The sequence below is a fragment of the Cetorhinus maximus genome, chromosome 3 (genome assembly GCF_964194155.1).
Source record: "Cetorhinus maximus chromosome 3, sCetMax3.hap1.1, whole genome shotgun sequence".
Lineage (NCBI taxonomy): Eukaryota > Metazoa > Chordata > Chondrichthyes > Lamniformes > Cetorhinidae > Cetorhinus > Cetorhinus maximus.
Window position 1 is genome coordinate 98,231,001 of NC_135881.1, and position 26,217 is coordinate 98,257,217.

The 26,217-nt window shown below is 44.6% G+C and overlaps 1 protein-coding gene across 3 annotated transcripts in view; it reads right to left on the reverse strand.

Annotated features, from left to right (window-relative positions):
- Positions 1-26,217, reverse strand: part of calcr (calcitonin receptor) — a 418,788-nt gene that overhangs the window by 289,399 nt on the left and 103,172 nt on the right. For all 3 annotated transcript variants that reach the window (XM_078538749.1, XM_078538748.1, XM_078538750.1), the window contains one exon: positions 8,684-8,773. In XM_078538749.1, coding sequence (XP_078394875.1) covers positions 8,684-8,734 — 51 coding nt within the window. In that variant the 5' untranslated portion in view covers positions 8,735-8,773. The remainder of the gene's footprint in view (positions 1-8,683; positions 8,774-26,217) is intronic.

Here is a 26,217-nt window from a genome sequence, read left to right on the forward strand (position 1 = left end):
TAATGGACACATTACAATCTCCCTTCCAACTCCTAATTTACAGCTATTACTGGAATGTTTTTTGTGTCCTCTATAGTGAAGACAGAAGCAAAATATCTGTTCATTTCATCCATCATTTCCTTATTATCTACTATTAACTCCCCATTCTCACTCACTAGAAGATCAACACTCACTTTAATTACTCTTTTCCTGTTTAAATACCTGCAGCACCTCTTGCTGCCATTTACATTTCTAGCTAGCTTCCTCTCATACTCTAATTTTTTTCTCCTGAATAACCTTTTAGTAATTTTCTGTCATTCTTTATGTTCTGACCAATCATTTGACCTGCCACTCATCTTTGGCAGGGGTGGAAATCTAATTGGAGGGATTCAAACATGGAATTCCAGGAAAGTTCCAGAACATGGATTTGAGAGATGACATCATGTTCAAGAACACAAGAAATAGGAGCAGGAGTAGAACACATGGTTCACCGAGCCTGCTCCGCCATTCAATACGATCATTGCTGATTCAGTGCTTTAACTCAATCTCTCTGCCTGTTCCCCATATCCCTTAATTCATTGGACCTCAACAATCTGTCTATCCCAGCCTTAAATGCATTCAATAATGAAACAGTTACAACTCTCTGGGATAGACAATTCCAAAGATTTACAACCCTTTATTGAAGCGTCATATCCCTAAGACATGAAAGAGATAATAAACTATTTAAATCAAACCTTACTTTTTTTTTGCTTATTTAAAAAGTGGACTTTGTTGAGCCAAAAGATGATTGCTACAGGTCACATGATTCACGGGTTGGCTAAAGTTTCTGGAAATTTCCAATAGCAGTTACAGGGCAGAAACTCGACCCTCATCCTTGTGGAATCTCACAACTTGCATTGTGGCAAACATTGGCAAATGAGCCATCAGTCACTTGTCTTATGTATTTTTATGCTGCTGACTGCGAGACTCTGGAAATATCTCTGTCAGAGCACTGGAAGAAGTCCGAGATAGGAAAGTCAAGGGCAATAGTGATGTTGACAGCATGACCACCAGGTCCAGTTGGCAATAGATCTTTAAAGAGGCATATCAAGATACATTATAGGATTACCCAGGCTTGGACAAGTTGCGGATGTAAATTTTAAAAGTGTCTGCAGTTAAAAAAAAAACTAGAATGAAAATGGCATTTTGGCCACACCAATATACCATAACACTTTCTTGCAGCAGACTTGCCACCACATAGCATGATGCCCCGAGCTTCCTGCAATACTGGTGTCCAGACATGGTGAGGAAGCTTATCCTCCTTGTTTTGATACCCTTTGTGCTGGGTTTGGCTTCCTACGAGCTGTGCCTCTCTGCTGATCCCTGCTCTCCTTTTGTTACTGCAGGTCCTGATGCTCCTGCTAGTCAACTTGGTCCTCATCTGAGGCTAAAGTAACACAGTGCAAGCAGCATCCATGCTAATCTGATAGATCAGAATCCCAAACTGCAGATCAGAACTCTGAACTTCCAAAGTAAAGATGATACCTCCAAAGGGGAAGGCAGTGCTGGAGTGGTATTGTCACTGGACTAATGTTCCAGGGTGGGTAATGCTCTGAGGACCCAGGTTCAATTTCCACCGCAGCAAATGGTAAAATTTGAATTCAATACAAATCTCGAATTAGCAGTATGGTGATGACCACGAAACATTACCGATTGTCGTAAAAAACCCATCTGGTTCACTGATGTCCTTTAGGGAAGGAAATCTGCTGCCCTTACCTTGTCTGGCCTACATGTGTGTCCAGACCCTCGGCCTTCTGAACAAGGGCAATTAGGGATGGGCAATAAATGCTGGCCTAGCCAGTTATGCCTACATCCCATGAACGAATATATAAAAAAAAATTGTTGAAGAAACCTCCAACATCTGTAGTGTAACCTCTCTGCACAAGTTCTGTGAAGAAACCCATTCCCACAAGCAGGTAAGAAAACAGCATATTTCCCTGACATGGCTTCAGCCCCTGAATTATTGCTGTGGTACTTGCTTCACTGCTAAGTTCCAGGAAACCTGTGGAATGATAGTTAAAGTTACAAACCAATGTCAATATTACTCTAATTGAGTGATTAACAGGTGTTAAGTGATGGGCTGAATGTCCTCTTTCTTCACTGTAACTTTTCTATGTTTCTATCTTTAGTGGAAATCTGCCTCTCTGGAGGCAGCTGCTCACAGACAGGCTAACACACTGCTATAGATGGGTTGGAGCAGGCTTCCTGGGCAATGTCAATTTCGTTAGTTTTAACCACCCCCCACCCCCCTCCCCGAACCTGCTCAAAACCCCATATGCTTCAAAATCTAGTCCAGTGTGTCAGATGTCTGGATAGATCAAAGATCCAATTGAGTGCAACAAACTTCAGAAGAGTGATGGGCAGCTGCTTATTAAAGATCCATTTAGGTTAGTTCTGAAGAACATTTTCATCCAAATTACTAAGTAAAGCGATCCAAATTTACTTTCTGTGACAATGCCCTCTTTACTTCCTATCATTATTGCCCATGCTTTGCTGTACTGCTAGTTTAATCTGTACAATCATAGTCATTTTCAGCATAGAACATGAATCAAGTACAATCAATTAATTTTCCTATTTGCATGTCATGTGAGTAATTTCCAGATGTGTTACTATTGTGTTTCCCCAGCTGTTGGTGTTTGATGCCTACTCACACAATCTGCTACTTCTGAGAATATTGAAGCCAGGTCAGAAAGTCCCTTTTAGATTTGAGTCCAGTGGTCTGTGCATTCTTGAAAGATAATCCCATTGTGCTTAGACTTCAAGATGCTGAGGATTCCACTGCAGATACCTCAGGAGTTGCCATGTGTTCAATAGTAGAGTAAATTACAGACAATCACTGGCCCATCAGTGCATAGACCGAGCTCTAAGTTCTTGCCAGATCTTGCAAGCTGTTTAATTTAGATGACAGGTAACTGACATGGGTGATTCTATTCAGGCAGAAGCCTCTTTTAATATTGAGATTGTGGTTTTTTTGGATGCGGCATTAAACCAAAGATGAGTCTGCCTGTTCAGTCCAACATTAAAGATCCCATGGCATAATTCAAAAAGCAGCATGAAGTTCTCCCAGTGCCTTAGTCAACATTCATCACTCAACCAACACAATCTGTTAAGTGATTGGATCATTGTATCTCATTTCTGTTTATGGGCCATTGCTGTGCATGCATTGGCTGCAGCATTGACCTCAAAACAACAGTGACTACTCTTCAAAAGTGATTCATTGGCTGCAAAGTGTTTCATGAATGCCTTGAGCATATGGAAGTTGCTGCATAAATCCAAGTTCTTTCCTCCAATAGCAAGTCTTGTGAGTTGTGCTGCAACTTATGTGCTGCAGCAGAGGCAGATATTGTGGTGGCACTCCAGGTAACAGATACCTGCTCTTCAACAGCCACTACCCATGTCCTACATCTCGCTTAATGCTATCTAGTCAAGCTCAATAACTCCAGCTATTGTTGTGCGAGCAACTGTGCTCATGGTTGAGAAAGGTGGTGCAAGTGACGAGGGCTTGCTTGGTGACACTGGCAATAGTGTCACTCCGTTCAACAAATATATATCAAAAAGTTGTATTAAAGAATCCCTTTCAAATCTTGTGTTGCAATATGTTATGCGCATCTTTATCAAGGTATGCCTGTGTGTTAGTGACTGGATGGGGCAAGAAAGAACAAAAATATAATGCACAAAGCCTAAATTTGTGGGAGGCCTCTTGCTCCGCAGTCCAATACTTTCCTTAACTTATACTCTGTAAGGTCCATATAAAGTGGCCTTCTCACCAAGAGTCAAGGGCTTGTGGTACCTGGGGCCTCCTTCAGTTCTATTATGTGTCATCTTGCCTTTCAAGCAGATAAGTAGGCTTGAGATTTTGCAGTTTAATTATAACAAATGTACAACTGGCTGCACAACAGCCCCTACAGTCCAACACTAATGAATATGCAACCTTTTATTGCTAGTTTGTCATACAAGGATTCTTCATGTGAAGGCTCTTTAAAATTGTTAAAGTTAGTCAGTTTGATTTTTAAAGTTACTCAATGAACTTCTCCCATATTGCAGAATGACCTTTCATAGCAAGCATTCAGTACCCTATTTCTCTCATGGCAGTAAAACATAGGATTAGCTTTTATTAATAGTTATAAGGGTTCAGTATAAAATTAAATGCAGTTCAATAGTATGCATGGCAAGTAATTGTTCATTCAAAGTGACTTCATCCTTACCTGAGCTGTTTTGTTTTTAATCTGACCATCTTGTTCATCATATCTGTCTGGATCTGCTAGGTTCTGGAATCTAAATTTACCCCTTTGGCTACTTTTTCTCAAGCCCATTCCATGGGCATTTCTGGGAAAGAAGCCTATCAGTGCCATTCAGTAGTGCCACTTTGTCCTTTTTCCTGCATCAACAATTCTATGCCTAATTGGCAAAATGGCTCTTATGAGCCTTAGTTGCACACAATTAAGAGTTTATATCACTGAGTGAATCCCAGGCCTGCTCTTCCTTTTACAAATGAAGGGGTTTAAATGCTGCCTTTTTAAAGATAATTGTCGCTTTGTCTACCATTATTTCCACCACTTCATTGCTGAGCACAGCATGTGGGTTTTATAGCACACAATTGACTCTTCATGCTAAAATCAACAATATTGAAGTTAATGAGCAGCAGCTAATTCATGCAGAAATTTTTATTAACCCTCGGGTAGTGAATTGGCCGTGATCTTTAGGCCACCATCTCACTGGACTGTTTACTTTATTCACCCTGGAAGCAAGAAAAGAAACATTACCAGGCATTTGTTTTTATTAACCAATGGGGACACTTGTTATGCGTATTGCTGGCTCATGCACAGAGCCTTTAGGAAATAATTTAATATTGATGGTACCTTAATGAGAAAGCATGAGAAGAGGATACTGATAACTGAGAATTTACCAAACAGGAAAAATATCCATGGGCAGCACTTTTCCCCTGTCGGCTGGGGGTGGCGGGGCGTTGTGCGGGAGCGGGTGTGGGCGGGCGGGTTCCCGATTGGCATCGCGCCGCTATTTTATGTGGACGGGCCAATTAAGGCCTGCCCAGCATGATGTCCGCTCGGATCCCTATGCAGGAGGGGGGTGGGGGAGGGGATTACCTGAGCTGGGAGTACGCTCTTTCGTGCGCAAAGTGCCGCCTCAGGGAGTTCGGTTGAAGTCATAAAACGTTTTTAAAGGTTAGAAAAAAAATTCCTGACATATTCCCTCATGTGACACTATCACATGAGCTGGGACATGTCCATTACTTTTATTTAAAAATATTCTGAAAATTTTAAATCCCTCATGAAACCTCATCCTACCCATGGATGAGGTTTCATGCTTTTCCAGAAGGCCGCCTGTGCTCTTCGCCTGCCCGCCAACCTTAAGATTGGATGGGCAGGTCCATTAATCATTTCAATTACTTTTTTAATGGCCTTAATAGGCTGTTGACAGGTCGGCGGGTGCACAGCCGACTCGGCTGCACACTCACTGAACTTAAAGTCTAAATGACGAGGGGAGACGTCGGGACACACGCCCAATGTCACCCCACGTCATTTTACGCATCGGCAAGCGGGCCCCACCCCCGCTCGCCAACTGGAAAAAGCTGCCCCATGTCTTCCCATACCAATAATACCAATGCTTCTTGCAGGGTAAGGGAGAATGTATCTCATTTTCTCCTATTTTGCTTCACACCATCACCTACCCTTTACATTTTCCTCATCGGGAGGGAGGAGATACTTTCAGACATTTCTAGATAAGCTGATTTTATATCTGGCCTTCCAATTTTCCACCCCAGTAGGAAAGTGCTTGGTCATGGCAGAGTTGTAGTTTGAAGCTATGTATGTGGCAAATGGACAATGCAAATAAATTCATCCTGTAGCAATCAAAAGACGCTGGAAAAATTGTCCTGGTGAGGTCAGGAGAAGGGATCACCGAATGGGCCTCACTGTTGAAAGTCAGTTTGGGAATTCTCAGAGGACTGAGGGAGAGGACCTTCAACGATTGTTGGACTTTACAACTCACAGAACTGAGGAGATATGAACCCAGTGGAAGCTGGGAGCAACTATGGACTGTTCCCTAAAAAGCGTCCTGTAACATGTATAATATACCTGTGCGATATGGGGTTTTTCGGTCATGTTAAGATGTTAATAAGGGTTATTGTTTCTGTAGTTTAGTTTATTAGTAATCTACTAAGTAATATTTAGTCAAAGTTGGTTTTAGTTTGTTACTTAAAACTTGAAATTTTGTTGTGCAATTCCATTAAGTTGGCCACTGGGAATTCAAGTCTCGTGCTTAAAGTTACCAGTCTCTGGAAATCATAACACGCAGGAAACTACTTCTACGATATGTCTTATTGTTACAAAGTCGTGCTTTCCCTACAGAAAAGATATGATCCAAAACTGAAAATAGACAGCAAACTTTCGACTAAAGATCCTTAGCACCAATTTGAAGAGTCTGCAGATGAAACAATCATTGAACTACTGATGATCTACTCCAGATAGCCAGCTGGTGATAAATTTTCAGCCCAGTCTTTACACACTTACAAATTTTTATTTACAGACACACATTACAAATATGCACCTCCTGCACCAACACAGTTTCAGCCTGCTCCTATATGTAGGAGGCCATGTGAATCCACAGTTAATGCACAACTTAATGCAATTAAATGCTAAATGATTATAAAATAAACACCTGAAATCTGCTACTATTTTTATCCCTGTAAGTTATATCTCCAGTCTACTTACATTACTTACATCACTCTAGACCATACAGGGGTGTATGATCTAGATCATGAGGGGTCACTGAGAGGATTTTGCACAGGCTGCAGGGAGGTTCAAGCACCATTTGAGTTGCCTTATCTCTGATTACCTCCCATTCCTATGGGAGGCCTTCCACTCTAAATGGAATTGGTTGACATTAGGAACTCATTCCTGTGCTATAAGCCAAGGCAAACCTCATCTTACTCAATCCAACTCCACACAACAATATACTGGGCTCCTTGGTATTTGTTGTCCATCTATTTTCCCAGCTTAGTTATTTCCCTTAACACTCCATTTCCTTCTTCAATCAAGAAACGTAAGGTTTGGATTATATAAAGGTCTTTTTTTCCAGAACCATATTCAATTTACCTTATTGTAAGATATCCCTTCCTTTAATCATGAGGGAAAGATTTGCATAATGGTTATGAAGTAAAAATCAAAAACATTTCTACATCCTCATTTCCAGTCTTCAACCCTAACCTACCACCCCCTGGATTATCATTGGGTTACTGGTTGGTTTATGGTAAACTAACAAACAATAGGTGGAATCTTCTGAGGACTGGCAATCACCATCGGATTGCCACTCCACTCCTCTTTATTTACCCTACTCCGGAGCTCCTCATTTCTCACCCAGACTCCTGAACTGGGTCACTGGAGAAGTGTGCAGTGTACCTGCTCCTGGAGTCCTTCCCTTGTAATGGAATGTTGGGGAGGTCAAGCTACGCCCCCTTTTTGCAGCACTAGCTGCTGTATTCCGGAAATGTAAATGTCCCTTTGTTTAAACAGCACTTTGACAAGCTGGGGAGAGAAGATAAGTGTGTAAGGTAAATGGGTGAAGGGATAGAGAGGGGGGGGAGCCAGGCTGGTTGAGGGATGGCTGAGGTGTCGTCGGGGTGGAAAGGTGGGGAGTTTGGGGAGGTAGTTGGGGAAATAGGGGGGATAGTCAGCTGTTGGGGGGGCTTTAGGTTGATTGGTTTGGGGGGATAGTCAGGGGGTTGGTCAGGTGGTGTGGGGTAGATGATGTGGGGCGGTTGTCGGGCAGCCAGGGGGTGGTTAGTTGGAGAGTAGTTGGGTGGCTGGGGAGGTAGTAGAGGGGATAGTAGGTGGTGGTGGGCAGTCAGGTGGGCGGGAGGGTTGTTGGGGGGTAGAGTTGTAGTTGAGGGGTAGGGGTGTAATCGTAGGGTCGGGTTGTTTAGTCAGGGGATTGGGGGTTAGTGGGGTTGTGGTGGGGTAGTCAGGGGTCAGGAGCGCTAGTCGGGGTGGGGTTGGTCAGGGCTTCAGGAATGTACTCGGGGGTCGTGGGGGTAGTCAGTGGGTGCAGTGTGGAATCAGGGTGTCACTAATGTTGTTACCCAAGGAGTTAGAACTGATTTTAATCCTTTTAACTTTTCCTGGGTAACTATTCTGCCAAGTGAGTCGGAGCCATCCGAAGTCTCCTACTTTAAATCAGGGTTTCAAAGGGTTACAAACATAGGGGAATTCTCCAACAGAAGTTGAAACTTCCCAGTCAATTCCCATGTAGTCAGTGCATGGGGACTTCCAAAGGGTCTCCCAGTGCACCACTGCGGTACCTCTGGGGAACGACCATACGGAGAGCAGATGATCTGGGGCAATGCATCTCCCTGGCTATTTTCATTGTCTATAAAATGGAATACTCTATGATGCTGGGATTTTAATTATTTTCAATGGGAACCTATAACCATTTATTTGCTTGGCTTGTTTGCCACTTCAAGTAAGAATGGGTTGAGGTGCATATCTATGAAATGCAACTAGCAGTAAGAATTTGATGCAAAAATAAAAAGCATAGATGAACAAAGATAAACAACTCTTCCATCCAATTTGGATGATAATGTTTCAGTGTAAGGATGCTGCATTGTTGATAACAAGGTTTCTTTATAGATAGGCATTGCACGACTTACCAAAGTAAATGCCACTGATAACATGAAACTGCGCACAAGTAGCTTTGTCATAGTTGATTCTCCAGGCTTGGTGCCAATCACTAGGAAAACCTGCAAATATGATAAAATGAAAGATGAGCACATAGAATTACATAGAATATACAGCACAGAAATAGGTCATTTGGCTCAACTGGTTCATGCCGGCATTTACACTCCACTAGAACATCTTCCCACTTTTCCTCATATAACTGTATTAGCTTAACCCTGTATCAGCATACCAGACTGATTCCTGGGATGGCAGGATTGTCATATGAGGAGAGATTGGGTCAACTAGGCCTGTATTCACTGGAGTTTAGAAGAATGACAGGGGATCTCATTAAAACGTATAAAATCCTGAGAAAGCTGGAGAGACTGGATGGAGGGATGATGCTTCCTCTGGCTGGGGGGGTCTAGAACAAGGGGTCACAGTCTCAGAGTACGGGGTCGACCATTTAGGACTGAGATGAGGAGAAACATCTTCACTCAGAGCGTGGTGAACCTCTGGAATTCTCTACCACAGAAGGCTGTGGAGGCCAAGTCACTGAATATATTTAAGATTTCTAGACTCTATAGGCATCAAGGGAGGTGGGAAGAGCACAGGGGTATGGCATTGGGATAAAGGATCAGCCACAATCATATTGAATGGTGGAGCAGGCTCGAAGGGCCAAATTACCTACTCCTGTTCCTGTTTTCTATATTCTATATTTCTATATTTTCCATTCCCTTCTCCATTATGTGCTTATCTAGCTTCCCCTTAAATGCATATATGATATTCGTTTCAATTATTCCCTGTGGTAACGCATTCCACGTTCTCACCACTTTTTGGGTAAGGAAGATTCTTCTGAATTCCCTATTTGGTTTCTTGGCTACTATCTTATATTGATGGTCCCTGAGGATGTCATGTGGCTCATGGGGTATTACCTCTGCCTGTGAGACAGGAGCTCTAGGTTCAAGACACACTCCAAGACTTGGCCAAGGAAGTGTCCATGACACAGGCAGGCAGGTTGATAATCAATTTGCTAATTGTTCCAACATGCCCTCACTCGGCAGTAAGTGGGAGAGATTCCTGGTCAGCCATCAATGACAACATGCCTTGTCAGTATATGGCAGAAATCCCTTATGAGGAGAGCTACATCCTACACCAGATGAAAACAGCCGAAGAAGTTGTTTTGCTCTTGCCCACAAAGGCAGTTGTTAGTTCACCTCTCAATCTTTTGATTTCAAAGAAAAAGAGACCTAAGCTGTTATCTTTGACAGATAGATATAACCTTGCAGTTTTGGTATCATCCGCTCCAGTTCCTCTATATCCTCTAATAATATGTCAACCATAACTGCACACTGTGGTCTAACTAAGGTCGACGTTTAGTTTAACTTCGCTGTCTTTCAATTCTAGCCCTTTTGAAATAAACCCCTCCACATAGTTCCCTTTGTGGTACAGAACTTAAGCAGTCTTTCCCGATATGCATGAGCTCTTGTTTCTGGTAACAACCTGGTAAATCTTTTTTTGCATCTTCTCCAATGGCTTTTTGTGATATGGAAACCAGAACCATACATAGCATTGTGATCTAAATAAGGTTCAATACAATTTTAACTTCTCTCCATTTTAGTTCTAACCTTCCGGAAATAAATCCTAGTGCTTTGTGTGCTTTTGTTATGGCCTTATTAACCGGTGTCGCTACTTTTAGTGATTTGTGCACTGTACACCAGTTCCCTTTGATTAACCAGCCTATTTAGACTCTTATTTTCCAAGGAGCATGTGGCCTCCTATTTCTTCCTAATGAAATGCGCTGCCTTATGCTTATCTATATTGACATTCATTTACAAATTGTATGACTATTTTACAAGTTTATTCCTTGTATTTTGTTGCAGTCCTCAGTATTAACTATACACCCCAATTTGTTGTCGTCCATTAATTTTGGAGCTGGTCTTCCAATTCCTAAGTCCAAATAATTTACGTAAATGGTGAACAAGGCACTGATGCTTGCAAAAAACCCCTTCCCACCTTTCACCAGTCTGAATAGCTACCCTTAACCCCTACTTTCTAACGTCGCTTGCTGTCTATTCTGCTACTTGTTCCTGACTCCACATATTCTGACCATTCCATATTATTGATCTTATTTGCACCAATTGATATACCATTATTCAGCACACTTTCAAGAAAAGACAAAATGCTTTTACTGAGAGAGAGAGACCATATTCAATCACATTAAAAATCTGCATCACTTCAATAAAGAAACTTTGATCACATTAAAGAAATGGGATCAGGGAGGAAAATTTAATTCTTTACAAACAGATGTTCAATTTCATTACACAAAACACACAGAGGAAACCTTCCTCCTCCCCATAAAATACAGAATGGTCTATGGCATCATTTGTTATCAACTTCTTTTTGGAACAGATACCACTATAAAGCATGGAGACTGTATAATACTATTCAAAGGTTTTCAACCTTCTGCCCCTGAGTCCTGGCAATCTGGCTGTCGAATCCCAAGGAACTCCATCCTATTTGTACTTCTTTTGTGGTTGTTGATTTGTGGCCTTGCAGTCTTGCCACGTGCCGTTTTTAGTACTACTGCCCAACTGGTAGACAAATGCTTACTGGAACACCAAAATCAGTTGGTATCAGATATTTGAGATAAATGCAAATTAATGGGAACATTGATTTAAATGCCAGCTGCAGGGCATGCATGAATGATAAAGGCTAAACTGCCCAATGGCTCTGTCAATTTATTCCTCAAGTAACTATAAGTAATGCAAACAATGAAGGTGCCAGATTTGATTTCTGGTCTGTGGTTAGTCTCAGCAGTAGGATAGTACAATTGGCAACAACATTTGTGAGGAACAGAGGCAAAAATCAGCTGGTCTTTCTGCTCCTGATCACTATCCCGTGACATTTGTTTGGATGTTTGGAAGGGAAATCACTGGCACTAACTGCCAGGCTTGCACATGAATAATGGACACTTGGGCAAGGTTTTATTGAGTGATTGGCATTCACAGATCTGCATCTCAGCAAGGAGATAACACATTAACTAGCATTATTATTAATAAAAACCAAATATTATTGTCTTTGGTGATAGAATCATCCTTGATAAAGTAACTCATGTTTTTTTATTGCAAAATAATAGTCCCATGAATTTTCCTTTGTAGGTTATTAAAACCACCAATACATAAAAGATTTTTAAAAAATTCTGCAGATGCTGGAAAACTGAAGCAAAAACAGGAAATGCTCAACAGGCCATTAACAATCTCTTTAGAGAGAAGTAAAATTAATGTTCCAGGCAGTTTATTTTCATTGTAATCCAGGTTCTAATGAAGGACAATTGCCTGAAATGTTACCGTTGTTTCTCTCCAGAAATATTTTGCCTGGCTTGCTGAAAGTTTCCATCATTTTCTGTTTTCCACCAGAGGTTTAGCCTACATCAATCACTGGCGTGATACTGCTAATTTAACTAATACTGATACTGCTAATATAAGTGCTTTCAAATTTCAAAACATGCATACTTGTTCAGTCATATTACCTGCAGGAAGTTTTTATAATCAGAGATATCGAGCAACTGGTTGATGCAGGCTGTAACTTATAAAGTTCACGATATGGCGTTTTAGTTCCTCAAACATATCTTTTTAAGATTCAAAAAGGAACTAGATTGCTATCTGAAAAGAAAGGATGTACAAGGTTACGGGGAAAAAGCAGGTGAGTGGGATTAGGTCATATGCTCTTTCGGAGAGCCAGTGCAGACTCGATGGGCAGATTGGCCTACTTCTGCACTGTAAAGATTCTGTGATTTTTGAACTGCTGTAGCCCGTGTGGTGAAGGTGCTTTCACATTGCTGTTAAGAAGTGAAGTAGGCAACTATAGGATTTTGACCCAAAGTATGGAAGTATATGTTTAACACAGGGTGCTCAGTAACTTGGAGGGAAACTTACCCCTGCCACTGTACCAAAACTGCTGTTATCAAAGTTACAACTGACATGTCATGTGGCTGTAACAAAGGTAAACTTTCTCTCCCCATCCTACCCGACCTGTCTGCAACCTTTAACATGGTTGAACAAACTATCCTCCTTCAACACTTCTCCATCATTATCCAGCTAGTGGGAGTGCTCTTGCCTGGTTCCATTACTATTTATCTATTTGTAGCCAGAGAAACACATTCTCCACTTTGGTTTTTATGTTCGTATTCGGGGTAGATGGGAATGTGGGATTTGAAACACAGACAGATCAGCCATGGTGTCATTGAATGGCGGAGCAGGCTCGAGAGGCCAAGTGGCCTACTTCTGCCCCTATTTCATATGTTCATATATAATCACCTATAATGGCATCTCTTCCTGGCTCCCACACCATTACCTCTGGTGTCCTCTAAAGACCCAACCTTGAACCCCTCCTATTTCCCTATGCTTCCCCTCGGCGACATCATCCGAAAGCACAGTGTTAGTTTTCACATGTATGCTGACGAAACCCAGCTCCTCCTCACCACTACCTCTCTCAACTCCACCACTGTTGCTAAACTATTAGACAGCTTATCCAACACCAATACTGAATAAGTAGAAATTTCCTCCAATTAAATATTAGGATGACAGAAGTTATTGTTCTCAGTCCCTGCTCCAAACTCCTTTCCCTAGCTACTGACTCCATCTCGGTCTCTGAAAACTATCTGAGATTAAGCCTGTCTGTTCGCAACCTCAGTGTCACATTTAATCTGGAGATGAGCTTTCAACCTCATTTCCATGCCATTAGTAAAACCGTTCATTTCAACCATCACCCAACTTCACCCATGTCTGAGCTCAATTGCTGCTGAAACCCTCATTCATGCCTTTGTTACCCCTAGACTTGATTATTCCAATGCATCCCTGGCTGATCATCCATTCTTCCTTTGTAAACCTGAGGTCATCCAAAACTCTGCTGCTTGTATCTCAACCTGCAGCAAGTCCTGTCCTATTATCACCCCTATGCTCACTGACCTACATTTGCTCCCCGTCAAACAACAATTTGAGTTTAAAATTCTCACCCTTGTTTTCAAACCTCCATCGCCTTGCCTCTCCCTATCTCTGTAATCTCCTCCAGCCCCACAACTCTCCAAGATGTCTGCACTAATTCTAATTCTGGACTCCTGGACATCCCCAATTTTAATTGCCCCACCATTGATGCCCATGCCTTCAGCTTGCTAGGCCCCAAGCTCTGGAATACAACTCTCTACTTCCCTACCTCGTTTTCCTCCTTTAAGACATTTCTTAAAACTTCTTGCCCAACATTTTGGTCATCGAATGTAATATCTCCTATGTGGCCCTGTCTCATAACTTGTTTTATAATGCTCATGTGAATTGTGTGCCTTATGTTTAATTGTGTTAAAGATGCTATATAAATATAAGTTGATGTTATTAATAGTATTCCTGTGCTCCTGCTGTACTTGTCCTTATAGCTGATGGAAGTTGTGTGTTTAAGGGTGCTCCTGAAAAAGCCTTGATGGCACACTCTCATGCACCCTAGTGATAGTATGCACTGCAGCTATAGTATGCTCGTGGTGGAGGGGGGTGGGTGTTTAGGCTGCTGGATGAGGTGCCAATTAAATAAAATGCTTTGTCCTAATGATGTCAACCTTCATGGGAATTGTTGCATTTGCACCCTCCCAGGTAAGTGGAGAGTATTCCAATCTTGATTTATATCATATAGGTGGTAGAGAGGCTTTGAGAAGTCAGGAGGCATGCCACTTCCCACAGAATTCCAAATCTCAGACGTGTTCTAAAGCCCAGGGCTTTAGCGGCTACTCCAGTTGGGTTTCTGGTTACTCGGTGGTAGCACACCCACCTCTGAGTTAGAAGGTTGTGGATTTAAGTCCCACTCCAGCGCGTTAAGTATAAAATATATACTGATACTTGTGTGCAGTACTAAAGGAATTCTGCACTGCTGAAATTACTATCTTTCAGATGAGGTGGAAAACCAACGTTTTGCCTGTCCTCTTGGATGTGAGTGGTCCCATAGCACTATGTGACAAAAGAGCAAGAGAGTTCTCCTGATATCCTGGCCAATGTTTATCTCTCGACCAACATGATTAAACAGATTATCTGGTTATTATCACACTGTTGTTTGTGCGATATTGTTGTGCACATACTGGCCACTCTGCTTCCTACATTAAAACAGTAACTATACTATGGGGGTCTCATTAATGGTAATGTGAGTGAGTGTCAAGGAAAGATGGTTAGACTCTCTCTTGTTGGACATGATCGTTACTGCACTTGTGTGGTCTGAACGTTACTTGGCACTCAGTCCAAGTCTATGTTGTCTAAGTTTTGATGCGTGCAAGCATGGAATGCTGCAGTCATCAGCAAACAGCAGGGAACATAGTAACTGCTGTTGGAAGCTGACAAGACCATTCTAAATTAAAAGCAAAAAACTGTGGATGCTGGAAATCCAAAACAAAAATAAAAACACCTGGAAAAACTCAGCAGGTCTGGCAGCATCTGCGGAGAGGAACACAGTTAACGTTTCAAGTTTCATTTATTTGAAGATCTTCAATTTTATAGCAATACAATTCAGTTTAGGTGCACCCTAAATTGTAAAACTCTTATTTCAGTTCAATTTAATTTTAATCTATTTTCTTACACAGATTGAAACATAATGAATGTGTGAATGAGCTGTTGCCTTCTTCCCCCAAACTACAAAATGTGAAGATATGTACAGAAACACACCATGTAGCTGGAAGACTGCAAAGAAAGTATATGACCATAAACAAAATGTGAGAGTTTGTGAAGTTTCAGCTATAGAGTATTCATATCAATCATCCTCTCTTTCTCACCACCAGCTTAGAATTTTTCACTCGGCGGGGTGGGGGTGGGAGTCAAGGTGATGGAAATGAGAAATAAAAACAGAGATATTTACAGAGAACAGGGGAGTCAGAAGATAGCGCAGCCAGGTCTCATGGGTCCTGCTATGGACAGAAGAGTGTTTGATAAATATAACACACACTGATGTTGCTTTCCCTGGACGTGCAGCAGATGGCAGGGGTCACAGTGCAGTCCATAGCCTTCATATGTGGCTACATCAGGGAAACATTTTCTTTATCGCAGGGATTAATGGAGTCTGCAGGCAGCTTCACTGCAGTCTGGTCTGCGACTGAGCTCCTTTTCCCCTGTGGGAAATTGGCGTGTTCTTTTCAAAAGCACAGGCAGCAGCCTTTAAAGCCCTGGAGAATAATAACTTCCATTGATATAATGGATTAAAATATCTCAAGGAGCTTCACAGGAGTGTTTTCAAACAAAACTTGATACTGAGCTTCATGGTTTTCAGAGGCTAGGTTCAGAGAGTTTAAAAGGAGCCAATCTTATAGTGCTGTGTTTGGCTGCAGTAGAGTACTTCAGTTGGAGTTTAGTGATTGTTAGAGTTCGGTGAGAAGGGAAGAGGCGCTCCTTTCTTTTTCTACTTTTGCTCAGAAAGAAGAGCAGCAGCCTTGGTAAGTAGAAACTAGTGGGTAAATTAGAAAAGTGTAATATTTTTAAAGTTCCTATACTTGGATTTAACTGTGAAGTGCTAGGAATAAGGGAAATTTAAGGGCCAATATAATAAAGTAATATAAGTAATCCAAAGTAGAATAAAGTTAACATAAGGGAGGTAGAGTTAAGACATGGCAGGGCTGCTCGGTCAAGTGGAATGCGTGTCCTGTAATATGTGCGATGTCATGGTCGCTACCGGTGTCCTAGTGCAGGAAGTGCTGCCAGCTGCAGAAGCTTGAGTTCTGGGTCTCTGAGCTCGAGCGGTGGCTGGAGTCACTGTCACGCATCTGCGAGGCTGAGATCTATGTGGATAGCACGTTCAGAGAGGTGGCCACACTACAGCTGAAGGGCCTGGAGGCAGAGAGGGAATGGGTAACCACCAGACAGTCAGAGAGAAGTAGGCAGGTAATGCAAGAGTCTCCTGGAGTCCCACTCACAAATTGGCTTTCCGTTTTGATGAGGGAGCTGATTCCTCAGAGGGGTGCAGTCAGAGCCAGGTTTGTGGCATCATGAGCAGCTTGGCTGTACAGGAGGAGAAAAAGAAGAAAGGAAGAGCTTTAGTGATAGAGGACTCATTGGTTAGGGGAACAGACGGGCATTTCTGTGGCTGTAGATGTGACTCCAGGATGGTATGTTGCCTCCCTGATGCCAGGGTCAAGGACATCACAGAGTAGCTGCAGACATTCTTCTGGGGGAGGGTGATCAGCCAGAGGTCATGGTCCACATTGGTACCAATGACTTAGGTAGGAAGTGGGGTGTAGTCCTGCAATCAGAATTTAGGGAGATAGGCAGAAAATTAGCAAGCAGGGCCTCAAATGTAGTAATCTCTGGACTGCTCCCAATGCCACATGCCAGTGAGTACAGAAATAGGAGGGTAAGGCAGATGAATGAGTGACTGGAAAGTTGGTGCAAGAGGGAGGGCTTTAGATTCCTGGGACACTGGGACTGGCCCTGGGGGAGATGGCACCTGTACAAGCCAGATGAGTTGCACCTGAACAGAACTGGGACTGAGTTCCTTGTGGACTGTTTTGCTAATGTTGTTGGGAGGGCTTTAAACTAACTTGACAGGGGTATGGGAACCTAGAGAAAATATTAGAGAGGGATACCAGGGTGCACAAAATACTGGGAGGGACAGATAGCACTAGTATAGAGAATAGTAAGTTAATAGGTAAAGTCGGGGTAAGGGAGAAAGTAACAAAATCTAAATCAGGGTTACTATGCATGTATATGAATGCATGGAGTATAGTAAATAAGATTGGGCAGTTACAGGCGCAGATTGCCATATGGAAATATGGGGCAGAATTTTCTGGCTGAAGTGCTGGGGTGGGCCCTGTACGTCAGCGCGTAAAATGACACGTGGTGATATCGGGCGAGCGTCCCAACGTCATCGCGATATTTCGTTGGGCGGGCGCGCAATGAAGTGCGACGTGCGCCCGCCATTAATTAACGGGCTAGTTAAGGCCCTTAAATTGGCAATTGACGCCGATTTTCAGGCCGCCTATGCGATCTTCGGCTCAGCGCACGGTGCAACAGGCAGGCGGGTAAGTGACTTTTTAATAAAACTCATCCACGGTGGGATGAGAGGGCTCAGTGAGGTTGTCAATCTGGTCTGTGAGTATTTATTGTAGAAAGTGTTTTAAACTTGCCTGTGTGATCTGCAGCAGGTCAGAACAAATTCCAGCAGCTTTCTCTGTCCTTTAAACTTTCAGCTCAGCACTCTTCAGTCAAGAATATTTATCAGGCCTGCAGCTTTCCGGAGGCCTCCCTTTATCCTGGGTATGGGTTCTGACATGTCCACTGGAGGCAGCTCCTCTGAGGACGAAGGGAGGGCTAGAAGGAGGAGGAGGCCAGAAGTGCACAATCAGCCTCCAAGGGAGCAACCTTTGGAAGGACAGGCGCAGGCACAAGGGGCGCAGGGCCAAGAGGTAGTCCAAGGTGGAAGGGGCTGCAAAAGATGCCACTATCCTGCTGCCAGGGTATACAGGCAGCGAAGCAGCTACCTCGATATGACTGAGGTGCAGTGCCGAAGGAGGCTCCGACTGTCCAGGGAGACAGTCAACTTTATCTGTCAGATGATTGGGCCTGAGATCTCCCCTAACTGTGTGGGTGGACACCCCATGCCAGCGGCTCTGAAGGTCACAGCTGCCCTCAACTTCCATGCCTCTGGCTCCTTCCAGAGCTCGGTGGGTGATCTTTGCGGTGTTTCCCAATCAGCTGTCCACACTTGTGTCAAGCAGGTTACAGACGCTCTGTTCAGACGGGCATTGACCTACATCCACTTCCGCTGCAACCAGGCAAGTCAGGCCCAGCAAGCCAGAGGCTTCGCGGTCATTGCTGGCTTCCCCCACGTCCAGGGTGCAATAGACTGCACACATGTGGCCATCAAGGTGCCAGCAGGTGAGCCCGGTGCCTTTGTCAACAGGAAGGGCTTCCACTCCATGAACGTGCAGATAGTGTGTGATCACAGGATGGTGATTCTAGAAGTCTGTGCAAGGTACCCAGGCAGCTCCCACGATACCTACATCCTCAGACACTCCCAGGTGCAGGGGCTCTTCAGTGCTCCGGCCTGGCTGGATGGATGGCTGCTGGGTGACAAGGGCTATCCCCTGCGAAGGTGGCTCATGACGCCTCTCCGCCATCCAAGAACAGAAGCTGAGGAGCGGTACAATAGGAGCCAGGGCACCAAAAGGGCTGTGCTGGAGAGAGCCATTGGTCTTCTCAAGATGCGCTTCCGATGTCTGGACCGCTCAGGGGGTGCACTCCAGTACCCCCCAGGTCGTGTCTCTGTGATAGTGGTAGCATGCTGCACTCTGCACAACCTTGCACTGGAAAGGATGAAAAGCAGTGGATGATGAAGATGTCAATGCAGTGGATGCGGCTGCACACGATGAGCCCAACATTGATTCTGAGGATGAGGAAACACAAGGGAATGATGAGGGGCTGAACGTTGACCCGGCACTACACCAAGGAGGCAGGGACATCCGGAAGACTTTAATCCAATGAACCTTCAGCTAGCTCCACACAAATGGATCTGGAGGACCAACCTTGCCTGGCACTTCCATATGCGGAACTTAAATGCTACATCTGCCACTTCATCAGCTGCAACTAAGGGCTTTGGACATAAACCTCAATGTCCACTCAAACACTCATGACATGTCTGTAAAACATCCAAATGCAGCACAAAGGAGCCACCCTCAGTCATGGTAACACATCTGGATTTAATTTAATCCATGATATGGTCCAACAAAATGAAAGCAAAACATTTTTACAACAGCAAGAAATAATAATTCCCTAATCTAGGACCAACACAAAAGCACCAGTGAGAAACCCGTGGAGTGCCTAACATGCCTTATGCTTATGTTTGCAGGTGCTATGTCTTGGTGCTGCCCCATCGCTTAGAGTGGTTTCTGAGACAGCCTGCTGATTCTGCTGTCCTGTTGGCCTCGATGGCCTTGGTGGCCGTCCTCTGGCCCGTGGAGCCTGTGCTGGCCCCACCTGGGAGGGAATGACCAGTTCCACAGTTGGCATCTCCCTAGTCGTTGCAGCCTCAAAGAATGCAACGGTCACTGGCAGAGGGTTGGAGGAGCTGCTGCCCTCATCTGGAGTGCCCTGAGAGGAGCCCGCAGAGATGACAGGCAGCTACTGCGCCGACGTGAGGTTGCTTCGGCCCTCCCTGCTCACCGTAGATGGATGGGCACCAAGCTGGGAAACTTGGTGCCCACACCATCTCCCACATTGCCAATGACCAGCTGTGACGCTGTGAGGGCTTGCAGGTGCCAGAAGAAGCTGCTTGTTCTCCTGGAAGCTCCTCTCCAGGAGAGTCGCCACTCTCTCCATGGAGGAAGCATGACGCTCTGACATGAGGCTCATGGCATCACTCATGCTCCGCGTGGACCCCTTCACCACGGACACCAAGCAAAGCATGGACTCATGCAACATTCCCAGATTCTCTCGCACACCTGGCCACATTCCCTGCGTTTGCTGCGTTGCGGACGACTCCAGAGGCACATCATCACGCCCCAACTCAGCATGTGGCTGATCCCCTGCAGTCCTCTAGCTGCTGGTGCCATCAGCACTCTCTGTCTCTGCCACCTCCTCCAGCGATTGTGAAATGCTCTCTCCACTGTGCCCCAAGACACTAACCAATGTTGCAATTCCCACCGATGTGCTAGTGTCTGCGCTGGTGCCTGCCTGGCAGAAATGGTGTGACGCAGGTGACAGTTCAGGGATCTCAGGCGTGAGAGGGGGCGTCTGTAATCGAGCCTGGCCGCTAGCCTCTGATGATGCTGAAAATAGCAACAAGGACAGTGGATCAGTTAGTGACACACTTCATCCCCTTCCCCCAGGCTCATTCTGCGCTCAGCCTTCCAGAACCTAAGGAGACGAAGATTGGTGCGGTGGCAAATAGTCAGGAGGAGGCCCAAACATTACAGACAGATACAGACGGGCTGGTCAGATGGCCTAAGGAATGCTAAATGGAATGTTATGTGGATAAGTGTGAGGTGATGCACTTGGGCAGGACAAACAAGGCACGGGAATACATGATGAATGGTAGGACCGTGGAAAGTAAGGAGGATCAGAGGGACCTTGCTGGGCAGGTCGACAGGCCCGTTAAGGTAGCGGGACAGGTAAATAAGGTGTTTACGAAGGTAAATGCCATACTTGCCTTTATTAGCTGAGGAATAGAATATAGGAACAGGGAGGTCATGTTGCAAGTGCAGAAAACGCTGGCGAGGCCACAGCTACACTTCTGCATTCAGTTGTGATCAGCGCTTCATGGGAGGGATGTGATTGGAGTGGAGAGAGTGCAGAGGTCGCTGACCAGGATGCATGCTGGGCTGGAGAGTTGGAGTTATGAGGACACATAGCATAGGCTGGGGATATTTGCCGTGGAGCACAGGAGATTGAGGGGTGACATTATTAAGCTTCATAACATTATGAGGGGCATAGATAGGGTGGACAGAAAGCAACTTTTCCCCGTGGTGGAGGGATGGCTAATCTGGTGGCATTTATTTAAGGTAAGGGGCATGAGGTTGACAGGTGAGGTGATGAGGAACTTTTGACAGAGTAATATGGGACGCATTGGCTGAAAGGGTGGTGGACGCAGAAACCCTCCTAAGATGTAATAAGTATTTAGATGTGCAGTTGTGATGCCATGGCATACAAGGCCATGGGGATAGTGGTCGGAAATGGGATAAGGCGACTTTGGAAGGTGCTGGACACGCGCATCTTCAAAGGGCCGAGGGACCTTTGTCAATCACCCACACGTCTGACTCTATCAGTCTGTGAATGAGTAGTGTTGCTGCATTAACGATTGTAGTAATCATCAGTGCTTTGGATGGCGGGAAGACAGAGTGGATCTCACTGTTGGCCTCAAATACCTGGCCGCTCCACCCCAGCCTCACCGACACCTGTGGACCCAGGCGCAAGGCACCTTTCAAGCTCCAGGGCCTACTGCTCAAACGGCTCAAAATCACCAGCTGGGCCTGGCCGCTACCAGCGCACAAACGCTCAGAGGCATGGTGCACATTTTTCTCCTGCAAAACAGAGAAGACCATTCATTGGAGCTAATCGTACATGTACTCTGCACGCGCACACCGTACCCCAACCACAGTGGCCCATCTGAGGCCTCCAGTGCCTCCTCTCCACGCTACTGCTGGTCAATCACAAAAATATAGTATGACTGCTCCCAACAGCCCCCCACCCCCCATGGACACATTGGACACATTCTGCGTCCATCACTTTAAGACACGGTCTTCACTCTCGTGGCAAGGAGGCGTTGAGGGCAGCAGATAGCTCTTGGCCATGAGACCTTGATATTCCCTTCCACCATCTCATCACCATGAATGGGACATGTGTTGGATTTCAGAGTATGCGCCCAGCAGCATCTCCTGCAGGTTGCCCCCAGACTAGTCACGTGCGACTAAGACCAACACATGGTGCAGGGGAGAACCCATCTCCTCATGAACCACTGAGGCTGATGTAAGCATGGGCACTATCTGCTTGCCCACCCAGCGTACGAGAAATGCCAAACATGATCCAATACAGTCACGACAGTAAGACTTGGGGGGGGCGGGAGGGCCCTCAAAGGCCAAGTCTACCTGCTGGGTTCAATGCCCAACATCAACATGGTACTCACCCTTCTAGAGCGCAACAAATCATTGAAGTGCTTACGTCACTGAATCCAGGTGTGCCGCACCATGTCATGGGAGCTCACCACCTCGGCCACCTCCTCCCAGGCAGGTTTCGTCATGTTGGGGGGCCTCATCCTCCCATCCTGGGGAACCAGCAACTCCCGCCATGCTGCCACCTCCTCGAGAAGGGCAGCAAAGCAATCATCAGAAAGGCGAAGGGAACATTGGCCTACCCTGCAGCCTGCCCTGCTCCTGGGGCAGACCCTGCAGCCTGCCCTCCTCCTCTGCCCTCCTCCTCTGCCCTTCTCTCAACACTGACCTGCTGAGCAGACCCCCTGCGGAAGGACCTGCAGCTAGCCTTGGCAAACAGCCTACAGGAGGCTGCCAGGCCTCCATGCCAGGTCGCCATTGGACCTGGTGGTTTGTACACGACCGCTGCAAATTTCACATTCCCGCTCTCCACAGGAGTCGGAAATGCACTGGGCGGGCCTTAACTGGCCTGCCCGCACAAAATGGCAGCACAGCTCCGATCGCGGGCGGCAATCGGGTCTGCGCCCGCCCGCGTCAGCACCTGCTCTGCCCGCCCGCCAAACGGAAAATTTTGGCCATGATGTTGTGGCGATAACAGAGACCTGGTTCGAGGAAGGGTAGAACTGGTTGTTAAATATTCCCGGGTACAAGGTGTTCAGAAGAGATAGGAAAGGAGGGAATGGAGGAGGGGTGGTTGTGTTGGTTAAGGAGAGCTTTGCAGTGCTGAAGAAAGAGGATATCCTAGAGGGTTCAAGAACAGAATCAATTTGGCTAGAGCTAAGGAGCAAAAAGGGTGCAATTACATTGCTCGGTGTAGTGAGAATAGTGAGAATGACACAGAAGAAAAAATCTGCAGGGAAATTACAGAGAGATACAGGCATTGTAGAGTAGTTATACTGGGGGGTATTTAATTACCCGAGTGTAGACTGGGGCAGTGGCAGTCTAAAGGGTGGAGAGGGTCAAAAGTTCCTAGATTGTATTCAGGAGAATTTTGTACAGCAGTATCTGTCCAATCCAACAAGAAAAGATGCACTGTTGGACCTGGTTCTTGGAAATGAGGCAGGCCAAGTAGATCAAGTGTCAGTGGGGGAGCACTTAGCAGACCGTGATCATTGTATTGTACCTTTTAGGATGATGATAGAAAAGGACGATATGCAATCCAGAGTAAAAATAATTAACTGGACAAGAGCACACTTTGATGGGACAAGAACGGAGCTTTTTCACACAACGAGTGGTTCAGGTCTGGAATGCACTGCCTGAAAGTGTGGTGGAGGCAGGTTCAATTGAAGCATTCAAGAGGACAATAGATGATCATTTGAAAAGAAACAATGTGCAAGGGTACAGGGAAAAGGCAGTGTAATGGCACTAGGTCATAATGCTCATTTGGAGAGCCGGTGCAGACATGATGGGCCGAATGGCCTCCTTCTGTGCCATTAAGATTCTGTGGTTCTGTGATAAGGAGATATTATGAACAGGGTAACATAGGCTTGGTCAAAGAGGTAGACGAGCATCTTAAAGGAAGAGAGAAAGGGAGAAAAGTTCAGAGGGGAATTTCAGAACTTAGGCCTCAGACAAATCAAGGCACGCTGCCAAAGGTGGATGAATGAAAACCGAGGTGTGCAAGAGGCCAGAATTGGAAGAGTGCAAGAGATCTCAGAGGGTTGCAGGGCTGGAAGGGATTACAGAGCTAGGGAGGGACAAAGCCTTGGAAGGAATTGAAAACAGGAATAAGAATTTGAAAGTCAACTGGGAGCTAATGTAGATCAGTGTAGGAGTGATGGGTGAACAGGACTTGATTGACTTTAGAGGACACTGCATTCTGGTGTGTAGACACTTAGCACTCGGTTACAAGAGAACCATTAAACCTACAGTGTGTATCTGATCAGTGGTCACCCTGGATCCACAACCAGCGGTCTGCCTGTTGTGCACCAATGTGATATAGCTATCTCACAGGACAGGGGCATATGCTGGTCTCTGGACTAGCTCATCAGAGCAATAGTCAAAAAACACATGGGGCACAGGGCCAGCATGTTTCAGCAGCTACATAAAAGAAGTAGCCCACCGTGAGCCCTTCTCAGAACTCAGCTGTCATAAGACAAGGTGAACTTGTCACCTCAGTTCCAAGAGATTCTTGTTCCAAATGTGCAGACAACCATATATTGTAATACTGGCTCTTATATTGCACCTAGAAACAGCAAAATAGTCATAGAAAAGCACTTCCAATCAGCCAGGAGAAACACAATGAGAAGACCCCGATAAAGATTTATATTGAACTGGAATTTAGTAAAAGCTACATAAAATAGATGCTGATGTTTGAAGTTGGATCTGTTATATGACAAGTGCAATAAGTTACAGAAGATCTTGTCAAGGTGAAGTAGTTGTTTGTTTTGTGAAATACAAACACAGATGCCTTTATTAACTCTGACCGTGACTATTCCAAAGCCTTTCAGTCTCCCATGTTGCACCCTCTGTAAACTTAAGGTCATCTAAAACTCTGTTGCCCATTTCCTAGCTTGCACCAAGTCTCATTCATCCATCACCCCTGTGCTCACTAATGCACATTGCCTTCCAGTCTAGCACATCTCAATTTAAAAATTCTCATTGTTGCCTTCAAATCTATCTGTGTTATCTGCCTAACTCTGTAACCTCCTTCAGCCATATAACCCTACAAGATTTAGGTGCTCCTCCAATTCTGGATTTTTGTACATTCTTGATTTTAATCACTCCACCACTAGCAACCATGCCTTGAGCTGCCTAAGGCCCAACCTCTAGAATTCCATCGCAAAACTCTCCGCTTTACCATCTCTCTCTCTCATCCTTTAAGATACTCCTCAAAACCTAACATTGTATCCAAGCGTTTGGTTATTGTCCTAATATCTCCTTATTGACTCAAGCATCAAATTTTGTTTTATAAAGAGCAATGGAACATTTTATTGTGTTAAATGAGCTGTATCAATAATAATTGTTGCAGCTTTGTCACAGAATGAGAAGAGCTGGCATGAGAGATAGCTAGGGATGGAACTTTCAACAGATTTGTCTCAGCTTGGTTCAGTTGGCAACTCGAACCAGTTGCCTCTGAGTCAGAAGTTCAAGCTCAACTGTCACTCACACAATGTAGCCTGACACCGTGACACAGTAGTGGGAAAGTTCTGCATTATTGAAGGCCCTTTCTTTTGGCTGAAACAATAAATATACAGCGTGTCTCTTAGTTCAATTGCATTATAAAGATTCCATGATGCTATCTGAAGACAACCAGAGTTCTCCAAAATGCCTAGTTTAATATTTTATCAAAAAACAGATCCACTCAGATCCATCTGATTGTGGGATTGGTCTATGTGCGATATGGCTCATGTTTATGTGAAGTACTTTAAGATATTTCTGAGAAATGTGATAGGACAATATATCATATTAGTCTTTCTTTTTTTCATCGTTTTACTTGAATAAGTACCCAAGCGCAAATAGAGATGGACAGCAAATGCTCGCCTAGCCAGCAATGCCCATATCCTGTGAAATAATAATTAAAAAATGAATTCCATGCAGCTCAGAATTGAATGAGATTTGATAATTCCATGCAAACCTATATTGCTTAACTTTTTATTCAATGATTTTAATCCCAAGTAAACACAGAATGAGGGTAACACAGAAAAATCAATGAGGGTTCAAAGTGAATTATTATGATGGAAGAGAACTTAGAACTAAGCAAATACAAAAGCTTTAAAAATGCCACTTGCTCACAATTACATTGGATTATTACAGCTACATCAGCTTAGTTAGAACACATTTCTCCCACCCAAAACAATGGTGTACCTGCTTAACTGAACTGTAAATCAGAGGTCATGTTCTTTTGTTGTTAAAAAAGCAATAGGCAGG